General features: G+C 38.1%; 2 protein-coding genes across 3 annotated transcripts in view; one reads left to right on the top strand and one right to left on the bottom strand.

The window, feature by feature from the left end:
• Positions 1 to 5382: 5382 nt before the first annotated feature.
• coch (coagulation factor C homolog, cochlin (Limulus polyphemus)) lies at positions 5383 to 11619 on the top strand. Its single transcript, XM_079853316.1, has 12 exons — positions 5383 to 5477; positions 5859 to 5907; positions 5998 to 6042; positions 6378 to 6534; positions 6627 to 6760; positions 7230 to 7298; positions 7368 to 7424; positions 7510 to 7657; positions 7749 to 7852; positions 8843 to 9069; positions 9186 to 9699; positions 10017 to 11619. Exons 2-12 carry the CDS (start codon positions 5874 to 5876, stop codon positions 10187 to 10189), a joined length of 1662 nt encoding a protein of 553 aa, XP_079709442.1. The 5' UTR covers positions 5383 to 5477; positions 5859 to 5873; the 3' UTR covers positions 10190 to 11619.
• The window catches only part of strn3 (striatin, calmodulin binding protein 3), a 23445-nt gene continuing 13536 nt past the window's right edge, over positions 11420 to 21328 (bottom strand). For both annotated transcript variants that reach the window (XM_079853314.1, XM_079853315.1), the window contains exons 8-16: positions 18088 to 18224; positions 17550 to 17725; positions 16323 to 16370; positions 14936 to 15057; positions 14654 to 14821; positions 14430 to 14570; positions 14181 to 14288; positions 13478 to 13564; positions 11420 to 13127 (exon numbers count right to left, since the gene is read on the bottom strand). In XM_079853314.1, the coding sequence (XP_079709440.1) occupies positions 12958 to 13127; positions 13478 to 13564; positions 14181 to 14288; positions 14430 to 14570; positions 14654 to 14821; positions 14936 to 15057; positions 16323 to 16370; positions 17550 to 17725; positions 18088 to 18224 (1157 nt within the window). In that variant the 3' untranslated portion in view covers positions 11420 to 12957. The remainder of the gene's footprint in view (positions 13128 to 13477; positions 13565 to 14180; positions 14289 to 14429; positions 14571 to 14653; positions 14822 to 14935; positions 15058 to 16322; positions 16371 to 17549; positions 17726 to 18087; positions 18225 to 21328) is intronic.

The raw sequence follows: 21328 nt of genomic DNA, 5'->3' as shown, positions 1-21328 counted from the left end.
TTTCATTTTAGTTTTAGTTTAAGTTTATATAATAACCCAGGTCTCCACTTCTAATTTATCTCCATCTTCATTCTCCCATCCGGTCAAACATGATGGGTGGTAATCAGTGGTGAGGTTTAAACCTCATTATAATCAACAAAGTGTCCCCGGTCCTACCTGACCTGCTCCGAGCGGGATTCGAACCGGGGTCTCCGGCATGGGAGGCGGGCGCACTAAAAAGAGACGCTAAAGACTGCAGCCTATAGTGTGAGGTTTAGACTTGTAGCTTTTACTGGCCTACATCTGTTACACTCACCCCGCTAACCTCACTCCCATCTGGGTCACGGCACCAAATGTCACCGGTCCTACTCGACCCACTCCAAGCGGGATTCGAACTGGCGAATCCCGTTCGATGTGAGAGCGGGCGCACTAACAAGGATGCTAAAGACTGCAGCCTCTAGCGTCAGTCGCTAGTGCCTCTTCAGATCAGGAGAGTGAGGTTTACATACGCATCTCTTACTGGCCTAAGTCTGTTACAAAAGCACTAGAAGGAATCATGGTGAGAAGCTCTAGGATGATGGGCTGGATGATAAAGAGCAGGATTCACAAATTAAGCCTGGTGTTTGCCGAGTAAGACCTCCTGTCTCTGTCCTCAAATGAGTCCATGTTTGACCAGACTGTAATGTCAGGACTGAGTACGAATTACTCAAGCGCAGAATGAACAGAACAGTCAGGTAATGGTGCTTTATTTATATTATCCAGGCACATAATTCAAAAGCAGCAGGCATGCTCGTAGTCAGAGGAACAGCGAAAGCTTGAGTCCAAACAGAGCAGCGGGAAGAGTCAAACAATCCAGAGTCGTAATTCCAAGAACAGACAAGGTCAGTAACTGGTTTCAGAACAAATAGATTAAAAGCAAACAACTATGACCTATAGGTCACAAAGAAATTAGAACCTGGCAAAGAACAGAAAAATAGTACACAGATAATCAGTTTATAATTGTCAAGTGAGGGGTTGAACAGGATGAATAATATTCAATTTATGCAATAAATAACATGCTTTAATATGATTATAGGTAATACAGGTAAAAAGCAGACCAAAGTGTTTTGTACACCGTGTATGTGTTAAACGCTGTATCAGAGGTTTGGAGCGAGTGGTAATTTGGTATGAGCAAGGATTTTTCTCAAAGACATGACTAACACCTCAGTGGCCTGATCTTACGGTTGTGGGAAATGTCTCCCTCCTGCCCCGTTCACAGCACTCAAACTTTCTCTACTCATGCATGTCACCTCTTCAAATGATTGCAGAGAGAATTAGTCCCACATGGTGGTCACAAAATAAGAAGATCTTGGTGCGTATGGTGTTGTGGTGAATGTTCTCTCAAATTAGTGGTGCCGGGGGTTAAAGTAGGTCCGTTATGCAATGAGATTTTTTTGGCGCAGACCCATAGGCTTATGTTGGTGCAGGACTACTATACAGTTTGAAAAGATATTGAATTCTGGAAAATTTTATCAGTGTGGTGTATAATTGTAAGACTGGAAGGAAATTCGTGAAGAATTCAAAGAAAGTCATTAAGTCCTACACTAAGAGATGAGAAGATGTCAAATGTTCACTACCTACCTAAAAAAAGATTTTTTGTGTGAATAAGTCTCTTATGCACAAAAATCCCTACCCAAACTTTTGAATGATAGGCTAAAACATATTGCAAAAGCTACTGCCATTCACTGTCAAGCTTTTGACAATATACTGTATGACACATTGACATTTACTTGAACTAGATGTCCATTAGCTCTAATGGAGAGTGAAAAGTACATAAGGTATTAGTATAGGAGGTCTCCATAAATGACCCTACTAAGTGCAAAAACATAAAATCACTCAGATGAAATGTCTAACTCAATACTCAACAAACTCAAAACTCAAGCTATTTTTCTATCATTTTTTAACTGCTGCAAATCTTCATTCTGCCCACATTTGGAAACTATCACTTTTTCTGTGGTGTATTCACAATGTCCAAAATCTCCAAGAAACCTAATATAGCCTATATATTCTCTTATATTAATCGTGAAATTTCGTATTTTCTGGTTAATGTTTCCAACATAGAGAATGTTTTTTATTATTATTATTTATTTGGGGAAAATAAATTTCTCTTTTCAGCAGACAAATCTGGGCTCAAGTCTACACAGCATTAGCCAAGGCTAATATTTGTGTAGGTGAAGACGGTCGCCTAAATGAGACATCCATCGAAGTATTAGACGGCTACTACTATTTATAGGGAGTGGAGTGGTAGTCTATGCATTCTTGGACGAAGGCTGTGGATCTCCCATGAAGTCTCACATGGTGTGAAACGTGACAGCGCAATGCTGGCCTGGGAAGAAACATGTGTGTCACTTTGCTTTAATTCAGCGTTTTTCATCTGACTGCACAAAGCCAGAGGAGTCAAGCCAACTTTTCCATATGACCATCAGCTGCCCCAATGGGAACAAACTGTAATAACAAGTCACAGGAAATCATCACCTGCTTAACACTAAACCTGTTCTATTACATAAAGGAACACACTGTTTTCCCTTTGAGCCTGGCAAATTCTCCTAGAAAAATCAAGCAAAATCTAATATTAACATGGTAGCACTTTATTTTACAGTCCTCTTCTGCATGTACATACTATGTACTACTTATAGTAATTACAGTTATAACTAGGTATTAACCCTTAGCCTACCCCTAAACCTAACCTTAACCCATGTAGTTAACTTATGTTACCCAGTACTTTCTTAGGTAAGTTCACTGTAAGTACACCTACTGTAAAATAAAGTGTAACCATTAACATTTATATGCATTTATGTAAAGATATGGTAACACTTTTTTAAATCTCTTTATGAAATATAATGCCTTGTAGATCCTATAAACTCAAAGTTTAGGTTCAGTAAGATTTTTTAAAGGGGTGGTTGATTATGATTTCCCTTTTTTAAATTTAGTTAGTGTGTAATGTTGTTGTTTGAGCATAAACAACATCTGCAAAGCTACAATACTCAAAGTTCAAAGCAAAGGAAGATATTTGCTTTTACAGAAATCGCTTTTTAAGGACTACTACAAATGGCTGGTAGGGATTAAAATGAGCTTCATCACGGGTTAGTGACATCACTAACCCTAAAATTTCCATAAATCCCGCCCCCTGGACACGATTTATAGATTATCAAGACAGAATATGCTAATCAATGGCTAGAAGATAACTACACATAAGGTACATAAATTCATCAACTAACCATTCAGAAATGTCCTGTTGCATTCTACATGTTGTCACTTCTTCTTGAGTCTCGTCTCCATCATTATCTGAATCCGGTTTGAACATAAAAGGCTAAAAGTTTTTGAAATTTTCAGTGCATGTCTGTGTGAGTGCAAGCTGTTGAAGCTCCGCCCCCTATGCCGGGAGCAGTAGCTCATTTGCATTTAAAGGGACAAACACAAAACGGTGCGTTTTTGCTCACCCTCAAAAATTGACACTTTTAACATATTATATAAAAATATCTGTGGGGTATTTTGAGCTAAAACTTCACTAACACACTCTGGGGACATCAAAGACTTATTTTACATCTTGTGAAAAGGGCATTATACCACCCCTTTAAATGTTTTTGAAAAATGTCTCTTATGCTCAACAAATATAGTAAAAACAGTAATATTGTGAAATATTATTTCAATTTTAAATAAATTTTCTATTTGATATATTTAAAAATGTAATTGATTTCAAAGCTGAATTTTCAGCATCATTACTCCAGTCTTCAGTGTCACATAAAATCATTCTAATCCTTCAGAAATCATTCAAATATGCTGATTTGCTGCTCAAGAAACTGTGAAGGAATGGTTGAGAGGGAGCATGAAGAATAATTTTCACACATGATTTGGCACCTCTGAACCCAGAGCTCAAACTCATTGAAAGTCGTTGGGATGTGCTGGAGTAGACTTTACAGAGTGCTGGACTCGTGCATTGTCAATACAAGATCTTGACTGATAAATGTATGCACCTCTTGATGAACTGTTGCCAAACATGCTAGAAAAATAATAATCACTGCAATAATTATCTAATCATCGACTCTTAAGCATTTTCCTATTTAAATCCAAACAGCGACTTTATATATATTTTTTAATAATTAAAATACTACCATTTTTACATATTATGTTTTATTATTTAATAATACCACCCGATTGTGTCTTTGTTTACTATCCACAATCTAAAGTACCAGCCCACCCTGTCTTGTTTCATGTTGGCACACCATCAACAAGCGATTTAAACCGCTGGAATTTAATCATGAATGGTTTATCTAACCAAGCTTTACTTGATATGGAAGTTCACACTCTGGTTGAGAGACTTAATGTTTTCCACCATGACCTTCCCAAGAATGTTCTCCTGAAAGGCCGCTTGAATCTGACATGGACTTTGTGTTCTGTGAAATATTCATTAATTGAGCCATTGGGACAGTTCCCAGTTGTTACAATGAGCAGTTGTTCTAAGATGATTGAGTATCATTCCTTGAGAGGTTTTTTACCTGTCGCACTGAATAAGCACCTTGTCGCACACTACGTACTCCTACAAACTTCCACAGCACTTAATAAGTAAATGCCAATGAGTTGTGAGATGCCACAGTAAACATGGACCTATCATATTCCTGTTTGCTGCCAGGATTAACCTCGGAAATGGTCCACAGTAGAGCTGATGAAGGAGGATTACATAAAAGTTACTAGGAGAAGACAAAGACCTCTTTGAAAACAGGACAGTGTCATGCTAATGCACCCAATTGCCCTTTCACAGTAAGCACTCTCCGTATATTGCAAATAAAAACAATTAACAGTTTTTTCAGCATAAGCCATGTTCAAGATGCGTGTTCATTTTTAAAACCACAGTGAAGCAAATATATGTGTTCTGAAAGGGACTTGGGATAAAAGCATCTGTCACACGACTACTTGTGCTTTTATCTATTGGCTGATAAGTCTCCATTCTTTGGTCAGGTCTTCTTAATAGACTGCCATTCTTATCATTCGGACCATTTGGGGTGAGATTGTGAGTTTAGATAATATTTATAACTCTGAATCAAGGTTAATTACACCCCATTAGCCTCAATGTAAAGTTTTGGCTCCCAGTCAGGGCCTAATCATGACATGTGTTCATGTGTTTTTTTATTCTCCTCTTTTTAGCTCTCTGTTTCGTTACTCACCACCTCTGAATAAACTGAGTTATAGCATTTAGTTATTCTCTTGGTACATATATTTGATCTAAATGGCTGAAAAGTAGGAGAATTTAAAACAATGTCCTTTTCAGGTGGTTTGGATGTAAGGCCCGCCTCTTGTGATGTCAGCAGAGAATCATTGGGGTTTTCGGGGACATTATTTAAAGGACTAGCTCTTTCCTCAATATTCAGACACCTCTGGAATATCATCCATAACGGAATTACTTCATTTTTCTTTTCTATAAAGCTTTTAAGGCTGAAGAAACGTCATCCTACACAATATCTGTAAGTTGGATTTAATCTTCATATGTGTTTGATGATTTTTGGCTGTTTAATGCATTTTAATAGAGATAATTGTAATAATCCAGATATGCATCTTTTTTTTCTTCTCCATTCTGTCTCTCTCTCTCTTCTTCTACCTCATTCTGTGAGTGGATTAACTGAAGTATGCAGTTCCAAAGGAGCTGTTTGTGATGGATGTGTCTGGGGAGATTACATTTTTCCTGGATCATATCTGATTTCACTTCTGTGTGCCAAATAAATTTTACACACCCAGATAAAAGGAAAAATAAAGATTTAAAAGCCTTAGAAGGTTTAGTGATTTTTTTATAGAAAAAAAAAAGTTTATTCATTGTTGTCTGGTATAATGTTCTTTTGTCTTTACAGGTATCTTCATTAACCATGTCGACGTGGTTTGCTGTACTTCATGTATTAGGTAGGTGATTCATTTGTTTAAAGTGACTGATACTGAACGCTTCTTCTATGTAATTATGAATTATCATAATTTTTTTCCACGTTTTTACAGGTATTCTGTCTTTGAGCTGTTGCACTTTTGGATCTGAATTAAATGGTCAGTGACTTCCTTTTTCATATTCTCCCCCCCCCCCCCCCCCAACTCTTTTCATACTAAATGCAAAGAATGGAGTTAAAATTTGTAGAAACTGTTTCAAAGTAGAAGAATTTCAACTTTAAATTTGAAAATATCTTCTTTTTTTTTAAGTTCCACAATATTACTTTTGTATTGTTTTATTGTTTGTATTAATGAATTGATTTTTTTTTTTTATTAGTAGCTAATAGACCTTTTGAAATACATTTACTTTTTTGAGTTCAGAATGTTTAATATGTTTGTTTTATTTGACAAGAAAATAATCATTTTATGGATAATGTCTTGTTATACGTGGTTAGTTCCAAAACCAATTAGCTGTGGAACTCGCTCGGTGGATCTACCAGACACCCGTCAGCTAGTGCTCTGCCCAGCAAACTGCACTCTGTGGAGTCTGTCAGTCTTTGGTTCAGGAGTATATGCTTCTATTTCCAGCATATGTGGAGCAGCAATACACAGGTACAATCACAGAAGTAATGATAATGATACAAACTTGATAGACTCGTGTAAAAAACTCCGATAGCAAGGAAAAAAATGTCTGTGTCATCCAGAGGGATCATAAGTCTATCTGGTGGACCTGTGGAGGTTCACGGACTGCAAGGGAGGACAAACTACCTCAGCTCTTACGCTCATGGTGTCCAGTCTCAGTCGCTGTCCCAATGGAGTTCATCTTTCACCGTGGCCAGTGAGTGGAGACAATTACGATTTGCACCATTACAAATGCCTGTCTGTTTTGATTTCAAATGTATAGATTTGTTTACAGATGCAGACAATGTAGCACTTCATTGCACTCTGTGGAATAATGTAATATAATATAATACAATACTTGAATTATATTAATAACAATGGATTATAGTGTTAATATTATTATAATACTGAATTAAAACAATAATTCTGAATTAGTGTAATCATGATATCATAATACATTGTTCACGATGAACTTACTTTTTTAAACATACAACTTTGTTGTTTCAAAAAGACCTGCCTCCTATTCTCAGTAAGTATAACTAGGACAGAACTTTAGGAAAATTGAGATCAGTTAGAATATATAAATAATATAGTGAATAAAATTATCCAGAATATAAAAATGAACTCAAGTCATTTTAGACTTCATAAAGGTTTGTCTGGTTAAATGTTTTGTTATTTTGTCTCAGGAGCAATTAGCTTGCCTTTGGAAGTGTCCAGCCAAACCAGCAGTTCTGCCACAGTTGCGTCTGGAGCAGGTAACAAGTTTTTAACTAGATAGTTTACTTATGTAGTCTACACTGAGCATTCCTATTTCTCCCTTGCAGCCAAGAAACCAGTCAAAAAACCTGTGAAGAAGCCTCCTCCAACAACAGCAAACAGAGGTCTGTATGGCCTGATTTACTATTCTAACTTTAAATTGTCAAAGTACCATGACATGCAAGTACTGTAAATGTTCCCTTGTTTCAGATTGCCCAGTCGATATGGCTTTGCTGCTGGATAGCAGCTACAACATTGGACAGCGGCGGTTCATCTTGCAAAAGAACTTTGTCAGTAAGCTTGCAACCATGCTGAAGGTCGGAACACCAGGTCCTCATGTAGGAGTGGTGCAAACCAGGTGATCTGTGCACATCCAAGGTGTTTATCACATTTGATGTTTTTTCTTTCATTGTCAATAAGTAGCCTAAAATTTCACGTTTTTCTTTCAGCGAGACACCTCGAACTGAATTCTACTTGACAAACTATACGACAGCCAAAGATGTGACTTTTGCCATCAAAGAGATCCCGTACATTGGGGGCAATACAAATACAGGTTTTTAACTTGCCCTTCAACACACATTTCATACGAATGATTGGGTGGAATCTAGAGCAAATCAATACCACCCTTTTTGGAAAAATATAAGACAAACTAAAATTCCATTTAAACAACAGACCAGAGAGGGTGACGTATACCGGACTTCTCCAATCATGTAGTCCGATGTCGCTTTTATACAAAAGTTCAACGAACAAGAAGTTACTACTAAGTGGCTTATATTTTAGACCATGTTTTCAGTTACTTTGCCTAGTTTTGCTCTGTCAACTAAAATAATTCCAAACGAAGCTACAGCAGAGCCAACTCCAAGCCACACTCAGTTTTGTTCCTAAATGAATCGAGTGAATGATTCAATGACCACACAGTCGCTCATAAACACAGTCACTTGTTTCATTCCTGAAAAACGAGTCTGCATCCTAAATCGCATACTTCCTTACTATATAGTAGGTGAAGTATGTCTGAATTCATTCTACTTCCGTGAGATTCTGAAGTGTGCAGCCGATGGACACTTTACTATGCAATTAGGCCAAATTACTTATTCAAAACTAGTACCTACTCAAGAGAGTATGCGATTTAGGATACAGCCTGAGTGTTTTTAAATGAATCGGTTGACTGAATGATTCAGTTACTCAAAGACAGCCATTTGTTTTGTTCCTAAAGTGTTGTTGAAAGAATTAAACAATAACCCAATCAAAGAGACAGTCACTTGTCGCCACCTACTGGCATAGCAATGTAATGTGCTAAAATGTTCACATTTGGGCATTGAAACCCCTTGAAATCCAGAGTGCCTTGGCTCATAGTTATCAGGTGTAAGTACATTACTGTAAATGCATTATCCTTTGTTTTCACAGTCAATCTGATTTTGTTTTGACTCCTTCTTTTAAAATCTGGCACTTACATAATGGTTTTAGTTGGAATAATAAATAATTGATGATGCTTAAGCTGAAATGAGCAGAACTTGGCAGGCTTGAGTTATTGTCTTCTGCACAGGTAAGGCCATACTGCACACTGTGAGGAACTTTTTCAATCCGGATTTTGGTGTGCGGAGAGGTTACCCACGGGTCATTGTGGTTTTTGTTGATGGGTGGCCTTCTGATAATGTGGAGGAGGCGGCAATTTTAGCCAGAGAGTCTGGCATTAACGTCTTCTTTGTGTCTGTGGCCAAACCTTCTCCCGAGGAGATTGGCTTGGTCAACGATCAAGACTTCATGAGAAAGGTGAGATGTTTAACATATGAATTCATGAACCTCTCTCTCTCACACACATACAAAAATTCATCAATGGGAACATTTGAGTTTACTAAAATCCACTTATACTGACATGTATCTCACAGGCAGTGTGCAAGGACAATGAGTTCTTCACTTTCACCATGCCCAGCTGGTTCGGCACCAACAAGTTTGTGAAGCCACTAGCTCATAAACTTTGCTCCATCGATCAGATGCTCTGCAGCAAGACGTGCTATAACTCAGTAAACCTGGGCTTCCTGATCGATGGCTCCAGCAGTGTAGGTGATGGGAATTTCCGGCTTGTGCTGGACCTTCTTGTCTCCATCGCACGCAACTTTGACATCTCCGACATTGGATCTCGCATCGGTGCCATCCAGTTCACCTACGACCAAAGGATGGAGTTCAACTTCAATGACCACATCACGAAAGATAATGCTCTGAGGGCCCTGCAGAACATCCCATACATGAGCGGAGGAACGGCCACTGGAGACGCCATCAACTTTGCTGTGCGGAGTCTCTTTAAACCCCACACAAGCTCCAACAGGAAGTATCTCATCATCATCACCGATGGACAATCTTACGATGATGTGAGAGGGCCGGCAATGGCCGCCCAGAGAGATGGTACGCTTTTTACACTAACATTTCATCTTGACTTCAAGTCCCTGAAGGTCCAGGGGGTCCTTTGAGAAGATAATGTTCTTATTTAAAGTTAGTATAAAGTGTAATCAACAAAATGTAGCTTTATTTTTAATAGTGAAGGTCCCTGAGGTGGTGAGGGAGTGGGTGGGGGTCCCTGCATATGTAAAGGCTGAAAGCAGCTAATCTTGAACATTTAAGAGTTTTAAAAGTAGGCCTACTTAATCACAAAATATATAGTGCATTTAGAAAGTAAATAAGTGTGATGCCACCCTGACCATGCACTTCCTGTTTTGTCACAGGGGTCACTGTGTTCACGGTTGGAGTGGCTTGGGCTCCAATGGAAGATCTGAAGGCGATGGCATCCGAGCCCAAGGAGAGCCATGTGTTTTTCACTCGTGAGTTCACCGGCCTGGCGCAGTTCCAGCAGCCCATCGTACGGGGCATCTGCAGGGACTTCACAGAGTTCAATTAAACAGTGCAACTGCTTTAGTGCAAGAATAGGAAGTAAGAAATGGAGGATAGGAAGGAGAAAAAGGGCGGGCGTGAATAAGAAACAACGCTTTCGTCTTATGGCTTTTGATTTTTTTGTAAGAAAAGGGATTTGAACGGTTTTGTTATAAAGGAACTGGTATGTTTGATCCAAAGGTTTTTTCAGCTTTTTTGAGAATGTATCACAGTATTGTATGTCAACTTCTCTATAATGTGGAGAATGTAATTATTTGTGATTTGTAGTCTGTCTTTATATGTTCCTGGTGAAAAAAAACATTCTTTCACTGCTTCTGGCAAGTCTTTTTTCCTGTGGAGGAGTCACTGTAACAAAAGGCTCTTTTATATTAATTTCGGGACTTGAAGATTCAATTCCAGTTGAGCAAGGTTAGTACAAGTACAGAAGATGGTGAGCAAAAGCAGTCATGAAGAGAATTGTCAGTGAAACAGCGCCCTCTTATGCATTTTCATGGCAGTGCACGAATAGACAGCTTTCATTCTCACAATTACATAAATAGATCTGGGTTATATAAGACATGGTCCTTCCCAGGGGTACCAAACAATACACACGCAATACATTCACAACGTCACAATGAATCACGTATGTCTGGGTGTGAGAGGAGTATCACGGTTGAAAAGTTAGCGTTTTGATTATATGTAATTCCCTCCCGTTTACATTCATGTATTTATCGAACCTTTTTTCTGTGTACCTTTCCATATGCATGATTTACTGCCTCACGTAATGAACAGAGAGGGGAGGAGGGGCATCAAACTGCTTGTACATTTGTTTATAATTTATTAATTTCTTCTCAATAAAGGACAAAGTGTTTGTACAACTTAACCAGCTGAATATCCTCTTGTGAACAGGCTGAGCATAATCAGAAGCCGCAACATATTCAAGTTACATGTATTAATTTATGTAGCAGAGGGTCTGTTCAATCGGAGTCTCTCACAAGCTTTATTAAAATCGTGAATCTTGGCAATCATCATTCGTCATCATCTATGAACCGTCAATCAAATACGTGATAACGCACAGCTGCATTAATTATCGAGACAAGGGGCATGTTGCATATACAGATACACCATTTAATATTTATTATAGACATTTTATATACATTACTTTTCAACAGTTGTTTTGCTATGTGGTACAATCTTTAAAATCTGTTGATTCGTAGTAAATCAAAAACCTTACAAAACTCATCAAACTGATCGGAACTTTTGGAAGACTAGAAAAAATACTTTATTGTAGTATTAATCATGCATTACACAAACAAAAGGTCTTTTGTTACACCATAAACTGCATTGTTTTCTTTAAAATCGTTGAACAGATTGGGGAAGAACGACCAAACCAAAAATTTTGTATAAATGCAAGCTATTCCACTCCCAAAAAAATTAAAAATTGTGTCATTTTTTTTTTACTCATCCTCGTGTCTTTTCAAACACATTTGAAGTTTTCTTATGCGGAACAACAGGAGCTATCTGGACCTGTTTTAGCGATCATCGATTTATATTATGAGGGCGGGAAAAAAACGACAACACTGAGACATTTCTCAAAATAGCTTTTATGTCCACAGAAGAAACAAAGTCATACAGGTTTGTAAAGACATGAGGGTGAGATTATGACATTATTTTTTTTTTCTCCTGACTTTAAAAAGTTTGAGGTGAATTTAAACCCAGGTTCCAGCCAACTATGAAACTGTATGTTTAAAAAGCTTTTATATGAACCTATAAACGTTAATTACCTGTTCCGTTTGGTTAGCAACAGCCCAATCTTTTACTTACCATCGAAGGATAAGACTATCCACACAAACTGAAAATAAATAAGCCAATAACGTTCGGATCTCTAAACTGTGATACTTAAACTCATTTTACAGTAAGGTGTACAGAAACATCACATAGTGACAGGATGCTGCAGTTTATTTGTAGATTCCTAAAAGCTCTCGGGGCACCACGCGCTGTGCCTCTACTAGCGTACAGTCTCTCCGTTATGTGATGATAAAACAACGTTAAAGCAATGTAGTTTGCGTAAAGAGAGCACTCATCCAGGGCTTCCACCCCGAGACACAAGACCTTCATGAAGGACCACCGCGTAAAATGGAGGGCTTGAGTGGGATTATAGTCCCTTTAAAAAATGTGATTTTCAGCGGTTTTATGACAGTCTTTATTTATATAAAATTGATTATAAAAACTATACTTTTTTTACACAAAGAAATGAGACAAACGCTAAAGGTATGAAGGTTGACCGAGTTTAACTGTATTTGTTTGCACGCTACATTAGGGTGAGGAGGGCGACTGAGATTAGGGTCTGGTTTATGGCTCGGCAGGGCGGGAAGCAGTTCCTCTGGTGCCCGGATGATGGTCGGTGACAATCTACTGATGGATGAACATGATAACCACTCCATGGTCACTGAAACATACCTACAGGACACATTATCAGCTCAGTTCAAAACCAGTCGATAGGCTACAAACACTGGTTTCACTCCAGCTTTGACTTACAGTAAATTACAGTTACTTTTTTTCTTTTTTTGAGGAAACAAAAAGAAGATTAAAACTGATTGAGCACTCCACACTGGCATCGCAAAAAACGGCACGTCCCCCTCTTGGCACCTGGTATTTTGTGTATGGTGTGAGTCTGACAGCGAAGGTGGAAGCCACTTCAATGTAGTGTGAGAAATGCTACTCTTGTTACACAAGGCAGTGAAGCAGTCCTTTCTTTCACTCGGTCTTTACGTATGGGTTAATTCGGACGTGCTTTTATACAAACACTTTGGCCAGGGCATCGGCTCCAGCACTTCCTATGTATGCCTTAGATGGGTGGAAGGCAACGTCGTATATGGCCTCGTCCGACTTTTTCCTGTGAGCGGTAACCTCCTGTACACACGTCTTACTGTCCAGGTTCCACAAGCGGATGGAACTATCGTGACCTGTGTTAGATGAAGAAGAGGCATTAAGTTTATACTTAAAGAGATAGTTCAGCACAAAACTTAAATTCTGTCATTTTTGCTAGACCTCCATGACTTGTGTTCTTTCATATAATGAAAGTTTCATCGTATGGAAAAGAGCAGCTTGGACATTCTGCTAAAGATCTCCTTGTGGCAAGGGCTTGCAATGATGTGATATCTTTAAGAGTGACAAAATATTACCAACAAATATTATGATGTAGTCAAGACTAACTGTATAACTTACATAAATCGTAAAGTAGAAGGAAAAGTAAACAAGTGAAACGGCAGCGCTGAAACAGTGAGCTGAAGGAAAAAACAACAACAACACTTACTTCCTGACATCAAGTAGATGCCATTTGGATCAATAGCCAGACTAGTAACAGCATCCAAGTGAGCCACCATTGCATGGATGGCTTTACCTTAAAAAGACAGACAGAAGGAAGGTGATGAATAACAGACAGATTTTTAAATAACTAAATAAACTAAATAAGAATATAAAAAAAGCACATGGTTGCATCATTTATTAATATAATAATAGTAACAATAATAATTCAAACAAATATTTGAGGTAAGATTTTTTTTTTATCAAAGAAATTCATATTTTCATTTAGCCAAGATGCAATAAATTGATCAAAAGTCTATAATGTTACAAAAGCTTTCCATTTCAAATAAATGCTGTTCTTTTGAACATTCTATTCAAAGAATCCTGAAAAAAATGGATCATGGTTTCCACAAAAATATTACGCAATACTCTTTTTAACTGATAATATTAAGAAATGTTTCTAGAGCACCAAATCAGCAAATGACATGTGACACTGAAGACTGGAAGAATGATGCTGAAAATTCAGCTTTGCATCACAGGAATAAGTTACATATTAAAATTAATAAGTGAAACAGAAAAGTTATTATAAAAATCACGATTACATTTTTCACTGTATTTTTGATCAAATAATGCAGCCTTGCTGAGAACACAAACTTTTGAACAGTAGTGTACATATTAGGGTATTTTACAATAATACAAAACAACACACTGACCTGATTTATTATCAAAGAATTTGATGTGTCTATCCTCGTGAGCGGTGACTGTGATTGGCAGGGTGGGGTGGGTGACTACTTTATTGATGTGATTCCCAAAAGGAATAGCTACAACAAAGCAGAAGAAAGTAAACACCACAAATCCAGTTCTCACACTTAATTATTGGAATGACTGAACTATATATACACATTATATCATATCTACACAAGTGTACTTTGTTTTGTTAAGAACATATATGAAGAATGTACCACTCTCTCCCTGTGCGGCGAACACCATGACGGGCTGTGATGTCTCCAGATCGTAAACGACAGCATCTCCCGTGTTATAGGACGCCACCATATGAGCTGGATCACACCCATTAAAATCAATCGACGTGGGAACGCCATGATCTGAAAGACAGGAAACGAAGAAAATTAGTTGCCAACCCTTCAATCAATTATTAAACGCCACATAGAAGATGCATTGCGCTCACCTCTGTCAGAGTTAAAGGTGCTGAGACATGGGGACTTCTCCTGAGGGTTCCACAGCTTGATCGTCCCATCAGCTGAACAGGAGAGCAGCCGGTTTTTGATTCCACTGTAAGCCAATCCCCACACTCCGTCACTGTGACCCAACAACGTGCCAGCCAACACGCTGGGCTCTGAGTGAAAACAGAGTACATATCTGAGCCACACATAGAGAAGATACTGGCGATCAGGCAGGTTTCTTGCTTTTAAAGTTCTATCAAAAGGAAACCGTGGTTTTATCTTCTCACCATATGTGTCATAAGGGTCTACGTTAGAGCTGGGGATGTTCCACCACTGTATTGTTGAATCGATTCCACCACTAAAACACTGCTCACCACTCGAGGTCACAGCCAGTGAGAGCACAGGCCCACTGCAGAAACAGAAACAACAGGTTCAGAGGGTTTGATATCTAATGGGTGGATTCAGCTGTTTACATCATTGTTGAAACAGGGGGCCCTAAAAAGTGATTAGATGCAAAAGTTGTTGAAAGCGTATACACTCATGATGGGGGAGTAGAGAGAGTGAGCAAGAGGGAAATTTGTAGAAAGACTGTAGAAAGAGAGATGACTTAGAGACATTACAAAAGAGAAAAGGTCAGAGGAATGTCAAAAAGAAGGGTTATGATCAGACAAGAACTTTAAGACCCGTGTTAATATTTAAACACTGGAGAGAATTAAATGGGAAGGCCTGAAAACAGATGGCGAGGTTTCGTTGATTCTGTACCATACATGAGTAACATTGCTTTAACTGTGCTTCACAAAACCAAGATATGCTGTTATTGTAATGTTAGCTATATTAACAGGACAGTTTTGGTCTGGAGCTGGTGTGCTGCTCCCTGCTGGTGACTAAAAATGGACACTTGCTTGTATTAACTCTTGTGTACTGTATGTTCCTTTGTTTTCCTTCCTTGTCAGTTGTTAGTCATCTTTGCTTTATTTTTCGCGAAGCATTATTTTGCTTCACTTCAGCTATGATGAAGAGACATCCTCGCATTGCATGTTCGTGCACTTTGGGGGCGGAGCAATAAAGGGAGGGCTGTGATTGCTTTGATTGATTTCAAATATCAAGTTTCTCAGAAGTCACTTACTGTATCTTTTAAGGTGCACTCAGTCATTTTTTGTTTACATCACATTACCAGCCCTGTCATCCAACTGACCAACTACTAATATTACTAATCATAATGAGGACAAATGCTGGGACTTCAAGCACTCACTCAACCGCTGACAATAGACAACATAGTGTAATGCAGCAGCCAGCTGTGTTCTACCAACAACACATAAAAAATCATTGGGACTGAATCCAAAAATGTCCTTTTTATTGATGTGGTGGTATGACAGCAAAAAACACACAAATGTCAGAAATTAACAAGCATCCACACCAGTAGGTGTCAGTATAGAGTAGAAGAGCACTGGGACAAATAAGGGCAAGAGAAATGTAAACAAAATTGTACTGAATGCACCTTTGAATAGCTTACTTCACTATGCTCATGTTGTGGAGAATTAGTAATGAATCACGCCACCATCTCATGAATGGGCTTGGCAGAGGTCAGGGGAACACTAAATGCACAGAATCATCCATACTGTCACAAATCTTTGACCCTACAATTGAAGTCAATGTCATGAAATCAATACTTACACATGTCCTCTAAATGTGTATATGGGCTCCACATCAAAAGAGGCACTTCTGCAAAGCAAGATAAAACTTTGTTTAGCGGTTTGTTCGGAACATTAATGGGAAAAACACAACATGATAAAATCAACGTGCTCCTTGAGGAATCATTTTTAAGATCAAAACCAATCCCAAGTCGACATGTGCCAATATACGGTAATACGACATATCACGATAATAAGCATGCATGTTATTGTTATCGTAGGCACTTCAAAATGCTGTGAATAATTATTTATTACCAATAGATTTTTAGAACACTTTTTCATCAACCGGTTAAAATGTACAACAAGTGCGTGTGTGCTGCGTCAGAGACGTGCACACTCTGACGTAAACAACACTAACGCATGAGAAGCATGGCGGAAAGAGTGAAGGAGACACGCTGAATGAAAATGCACATTCACTCTCTAATCAGCAGATGGCGTTGACGGAACAGCCGAAATGCAGCAGATACACCAATAACCTGGCGTAAACAAAGCTGCTGCGCTACTTTCTGTTTCTGAACAGTATTTAAATGTTTCAAAAAGCCATTCAGATGTTTGTATTCTCAATGGTGTATCACAACACCAAATACTTAAATAAAGACTTAAACATTTTTACATTTTAATATGGACTACACAACATGCCCTAGATATATATCGAAAATGTTCTGATTCGTTACTATTGTTCGGTAACACTTTAAAATACGGTTCATTAGTTAATATGAGTTAAATTGACAATGAAAAATACTTCTAATGCATTTTATTAATCTTAGTTAATGTTTCAACAAAACCTGAGCTAACATGAACTAACAATTAGCAGTTGTAAATTCTTTAAACTAACGTTATCAAAGAATTATTACTTTGAAAAAGTTAGTTAAAAAATACACTTCTGTAACAAATATAGCTATTGCTTATTTAATGCATCAACTAACTTTAATAAGACCTTATTTTAAATTGTTACCTATTGGTCTTTATAATTCTTTTGCATCTATTTGAAACATTTGTTTGCTTTTTAATTTTGTGTATTGTTTTATTGTAGTTCTTTCTGTTATAAGAAAAAAAGTTTTTACTTTTCTTGCAACTTATTTTTAATATCGCGATAATACCGTATACCGTGATAAAAGCTTCAGCAATTATCGCAGCATGAAAATGTTATACTGTTGCATCCCTAATCCCAGGACATCCCTTTCCTTGAAAAGCCACAGTGAGAACTTACTTTTTGGCAGGAACGGTCTTCTGGAGATTCCACAGTTTGAGGGTGTGGTCTTCTGAGACTGTGACCAACACCGGTTCCACAGGATGGAAGGCCAGGGCCCGCACTCCATCAAAGTGGCTTCGCAGGGTATATTTGGGATTCCATGTCTTCCTGAATGCATCCTTATTGGCTGGCAACTAAAAATAGAGGGTGGGGGAGGGGCCGTTGCAGAGGCATTTTAACAACTGTGAAATGAAACCTGAAAATTGCAGGTCGACTGACTGCAAGGCATTAGGATAGTTGTCCTATTTGAGCACACAGCAAACCACACCAGCGTGGACAAGTAACCTTTATCCAGAATGAAACTAATATAGTACATGACATTTGAGTAAACATGACGGGCTGTTTTTATATAACTGTTAACTGACGGTTAACACAATACAGACTGCATTTAAAAATTGAGCAGGGAAAAGACCTTGGTTTTTTTTTTTTTTTTAAGTAGAGGCTATAATTGATTAATGCCAGAATAGAATAGAGGAGCAGTCTGTGACATACTTACATCATAGCTGTATTCAGCCTCATCATTGGACACAGTCAGATCTGCGAGGTCTCCCAGGCCCAGCACACTTTCCAACATGTCATCAGAGCCCATGATAAAGGACTTGCCCCCAGCAGGCGTGAATGGCAGAGGCTCAGCTAAGAATAGGAAAGAGAAGGGCCCAGTAAACAAGGTGCCACACCTTGGAGTAAAAAAACAGGGCTTAAGCTATAGACTGTTTTACAAACATACACCAGCAGTTCAACACCAGAACAACTCTGTGGTATATAACACAATATTAATGTATTATAACACAAAATTAAACAAAGTAGAGTGAATAATACGGGTTGGATCAATGAAAATTTTAGCTTTAATTTGACACCAGCCTCTGGTACCTTAGGACGGTATTCCAAAAAGCAGGTTATGTGACATATGGGTATGTTACGAATAAGTAAATGGATAACCTCAATATTCGCTTTCAAAAACTGAGGTAAGTTTCAGGGTAAACAAGTAAATAGCCAACATAACTTATTCTCTTCTTTGCACACACACACTTTATTTTACTCTCCTCTTACACTTGGTAGATCTGCATTCAAAAGGTTTTTTTTTTCTATACTGTATTTCTATAATAGAAATACATCTCACCTTGCAACAAATATGGAAGCAAAATGACTAAACTTATAAAGCCATAATGTCTTTGCAAGCACAGACTGTTTTTAGTTCAATAAAGCTTTCTTTTTTAACTTATGCATTTTGCATTAAACAAACAATATAATTCTTATAAATTTTTTTCATTGTCATATAAATAAATAAATAAATAAATAAACAAACAAACAAACAAACAAACAAACAAACAAATAAATAAATAAATAAATATATATATATATATATATATATATAAGTGCATTTGCATTTAAAAAAATATAATGTATTCTGATATTCTTTAAAAAACACAATAATATGTAAGTGCATACATATTGTGTATTTATTTATACAGGGCTCAAAAATAAATATTTTTAAGGCTACAGTTTGTCTAATTTTTATTTGCCCTTCCAAAGATTATCACCAGTCCAACCACAAATTTTTTTTTTTAATGCAATTCATTATACAAGTCAGAAATAATAAAAATAATAACGTACCACATTTATGGTAATAAATGTCTTCATTTCAGGGTGACACACACACTTATACTTCTTTACCAAAAATACATGTCCTATTTATGGTTTCATTTACATAATCTTTAGTTAAGAAGTGGGTCAGAAAAGACAGAAGAGAGTAAGACAGAAAGAGGCAGAGATAAAGAGAGCAGAAGGGTGTGGGACGGATGTAATGGGCTGATGTGTTTGACCCAGCTGGCTCTGGTCGGAGCAGTGAGAGAATCTCTTGTGTTGGAAGCTGTCAGGAATGCTGATGCAGCAACAGGCCTAATTAAGATTCCACCGCAGGGCCAGCGTGTGCCACAAAGCACATACAAAAGACACGCATGCACATGTTCACACAAAAAATGTAATCATTTATCATTACTTTGTATAAAAATAAAATAAAACTACATGCAGTATTTCAGAGCAGCTCATCTCCATATTTTAAAAGTGGATGGTGATTTTTACTAATGAAGTACCATCTCTCGTGCTCTACATTTCTAGTCTTCTGGACCCAGATTAGGGCTGTGTGATTAATTGTTTGGTTTTGGCTTCCAACGATTATGAAAACAAGTTAATCGAGGTAAAACGATTATTGTGCTGCTGCAGCATTCCATCCAGAGCACTTTCCTTTCCTTCACAGTGGTGCACTTTTGCTCCTCTCTAAATGCCCAAAATTAACATCCAAATCAGCCAAAAAAGTGAGTATTGTAAAATGCAGTCTATTGTTTCTAAACTGTGGGACGTGTTTGATATTAAAGGGGTCCTATAATTCCCTTTTCACAAGATTTAAAACAAGTCTCTTATGTCCCCAGAGTGTGTAAGTGAAGTTAGCTCAAAATACCCCACAGATATTTTTTATAGCATGTTAAAATTGAGCAAAAACACGCCGTTTTTGTGTGTCCCTTTAAATGCAAATGAGCTGCTGCTCCCGGCACAGAGGACGGAGCTTCAAGAGCTTGTGTGTGTTAGCAGCTCCGAATACCTCACACAGACACACACTGAATATTTCAAAAACTTGTAGCCTTTTATGTTCGAACCAGAGTCGGACAAAAATGTTAGTTATCTTCTAGTCATTGATTAGCATATTCTGCCATGACAATCTATAAAACGCGTTCCCAGGAGCGGGGTTTATGTAAATTTTAGGGCTGGTGATGTCACTAACCCGTGATGAAGCTCATTTTAATCCCTACCAGCCATTTGTAGTAGTCCTTAAAAAGCAATTTCTGTAAAAGCAAATATCTCCCTTTGCTTTGAACTTTGAGCGTTGTAACTTTGCAGATGTTGTTTATGCTCACACAGCAACATTACACACTAACTAAAGTTAAAGTGAAATCATAATCAACCACCCCTTTAAACAGTGTTATTAAAAGTGCATTAAGCCTACTGTTCCCCAGGTGTCTTTCTGTGTGTGCGCTCCAAGTCAGAGCCGAACGGCGATAAGCACTTGGGCTTCGGATACGTGCCTGAACGTGTACAGAGATGGCTGAGATATATCTAACTGCAGAACCACACGTCACAGCAGTCTGAGGACAACAGCACCAAGCCAACAGGATCAGACCTGAAGTTAGGGTGGTCCTGACGATCACGTACCCCGCCCCAACCACTAAACCTACCCTTAATGACGCTATAAGCTCCACCCCAACACCAATGTGAGACTGCTGGCCTGGCGCTGCTGTTCTCAGACTGCTGTGACGCATGGTTCTGTGGATTCTGCAGTTGGTTTTTATTGTGATGGCCCGGGCCCAACGTAAAAGTCACTCTGGACAGTTGACGCAACTGTCACTTGTCTGATCTGCTGCATCACGAAAGTTTATCATTTGCACATGTTTTTAAGCCTTGCCAATTTAAGTATTCAAATGCATGAAGATGCAAAAGAGAATTCAAATGAATAGTGTGAGAAGTTTTGTGCGTGCGCACATCCAAAGTGTCTCAGACAGTGTGCAAAAGCTGAATTGAGCTCTCTTTCACGTCTTCTTGCGCTTTAATGGACATGGAAAAAAAAAAATCATAATATGAAGTGAGTGTTTCTTCAGAAATTTTGGACTAACCTGATTAATTCATTAGGATTAGTTTTACGATCAGAAAAGTTGGGAGAACATTATGCATGGTACGTTTTTCAT

This window comes from Squalius cephalus (assembly GCF_949319135.1).
Source record: "Squalius cephalus genome assembly, chromosome: 20".
Taxonomy (NCBI): Eukaryota; Metazoa; Chordata; class Actinopteri; order Cypriniformes; family Leuciscidae; genus Squalius; species Squalius cephalus.
The sequence above is the reverse complement of the archived record's forward strand: the minus strand, read 5'-3'. Positions and strand labels throughout refer to the sequence as shown.

Excerpts from the sequence above, each read along its gene's own strand:
- coch (XM_079853316.1), top strand. The coding sequence starts at position 5,874 with ATGTCGACGTGGTTTGCTGTACTTCATGTATTAG. Across the intron at positions 5,908-5,997 it reads TGCTGTACTTCATGTATTAG|GTATTCTGTCTTTGAGCTGT; the intron begins GTAGGTGATTCA and ends ACGTTTTTACAG. Across the intron at positions 6,535-6,626 it reads TGTGGAGCAGCAATACACAG|AGGGATCATAAGTCTATCTG; the intron begins GTACAATCACAG and ends TGTGTCATCCAG.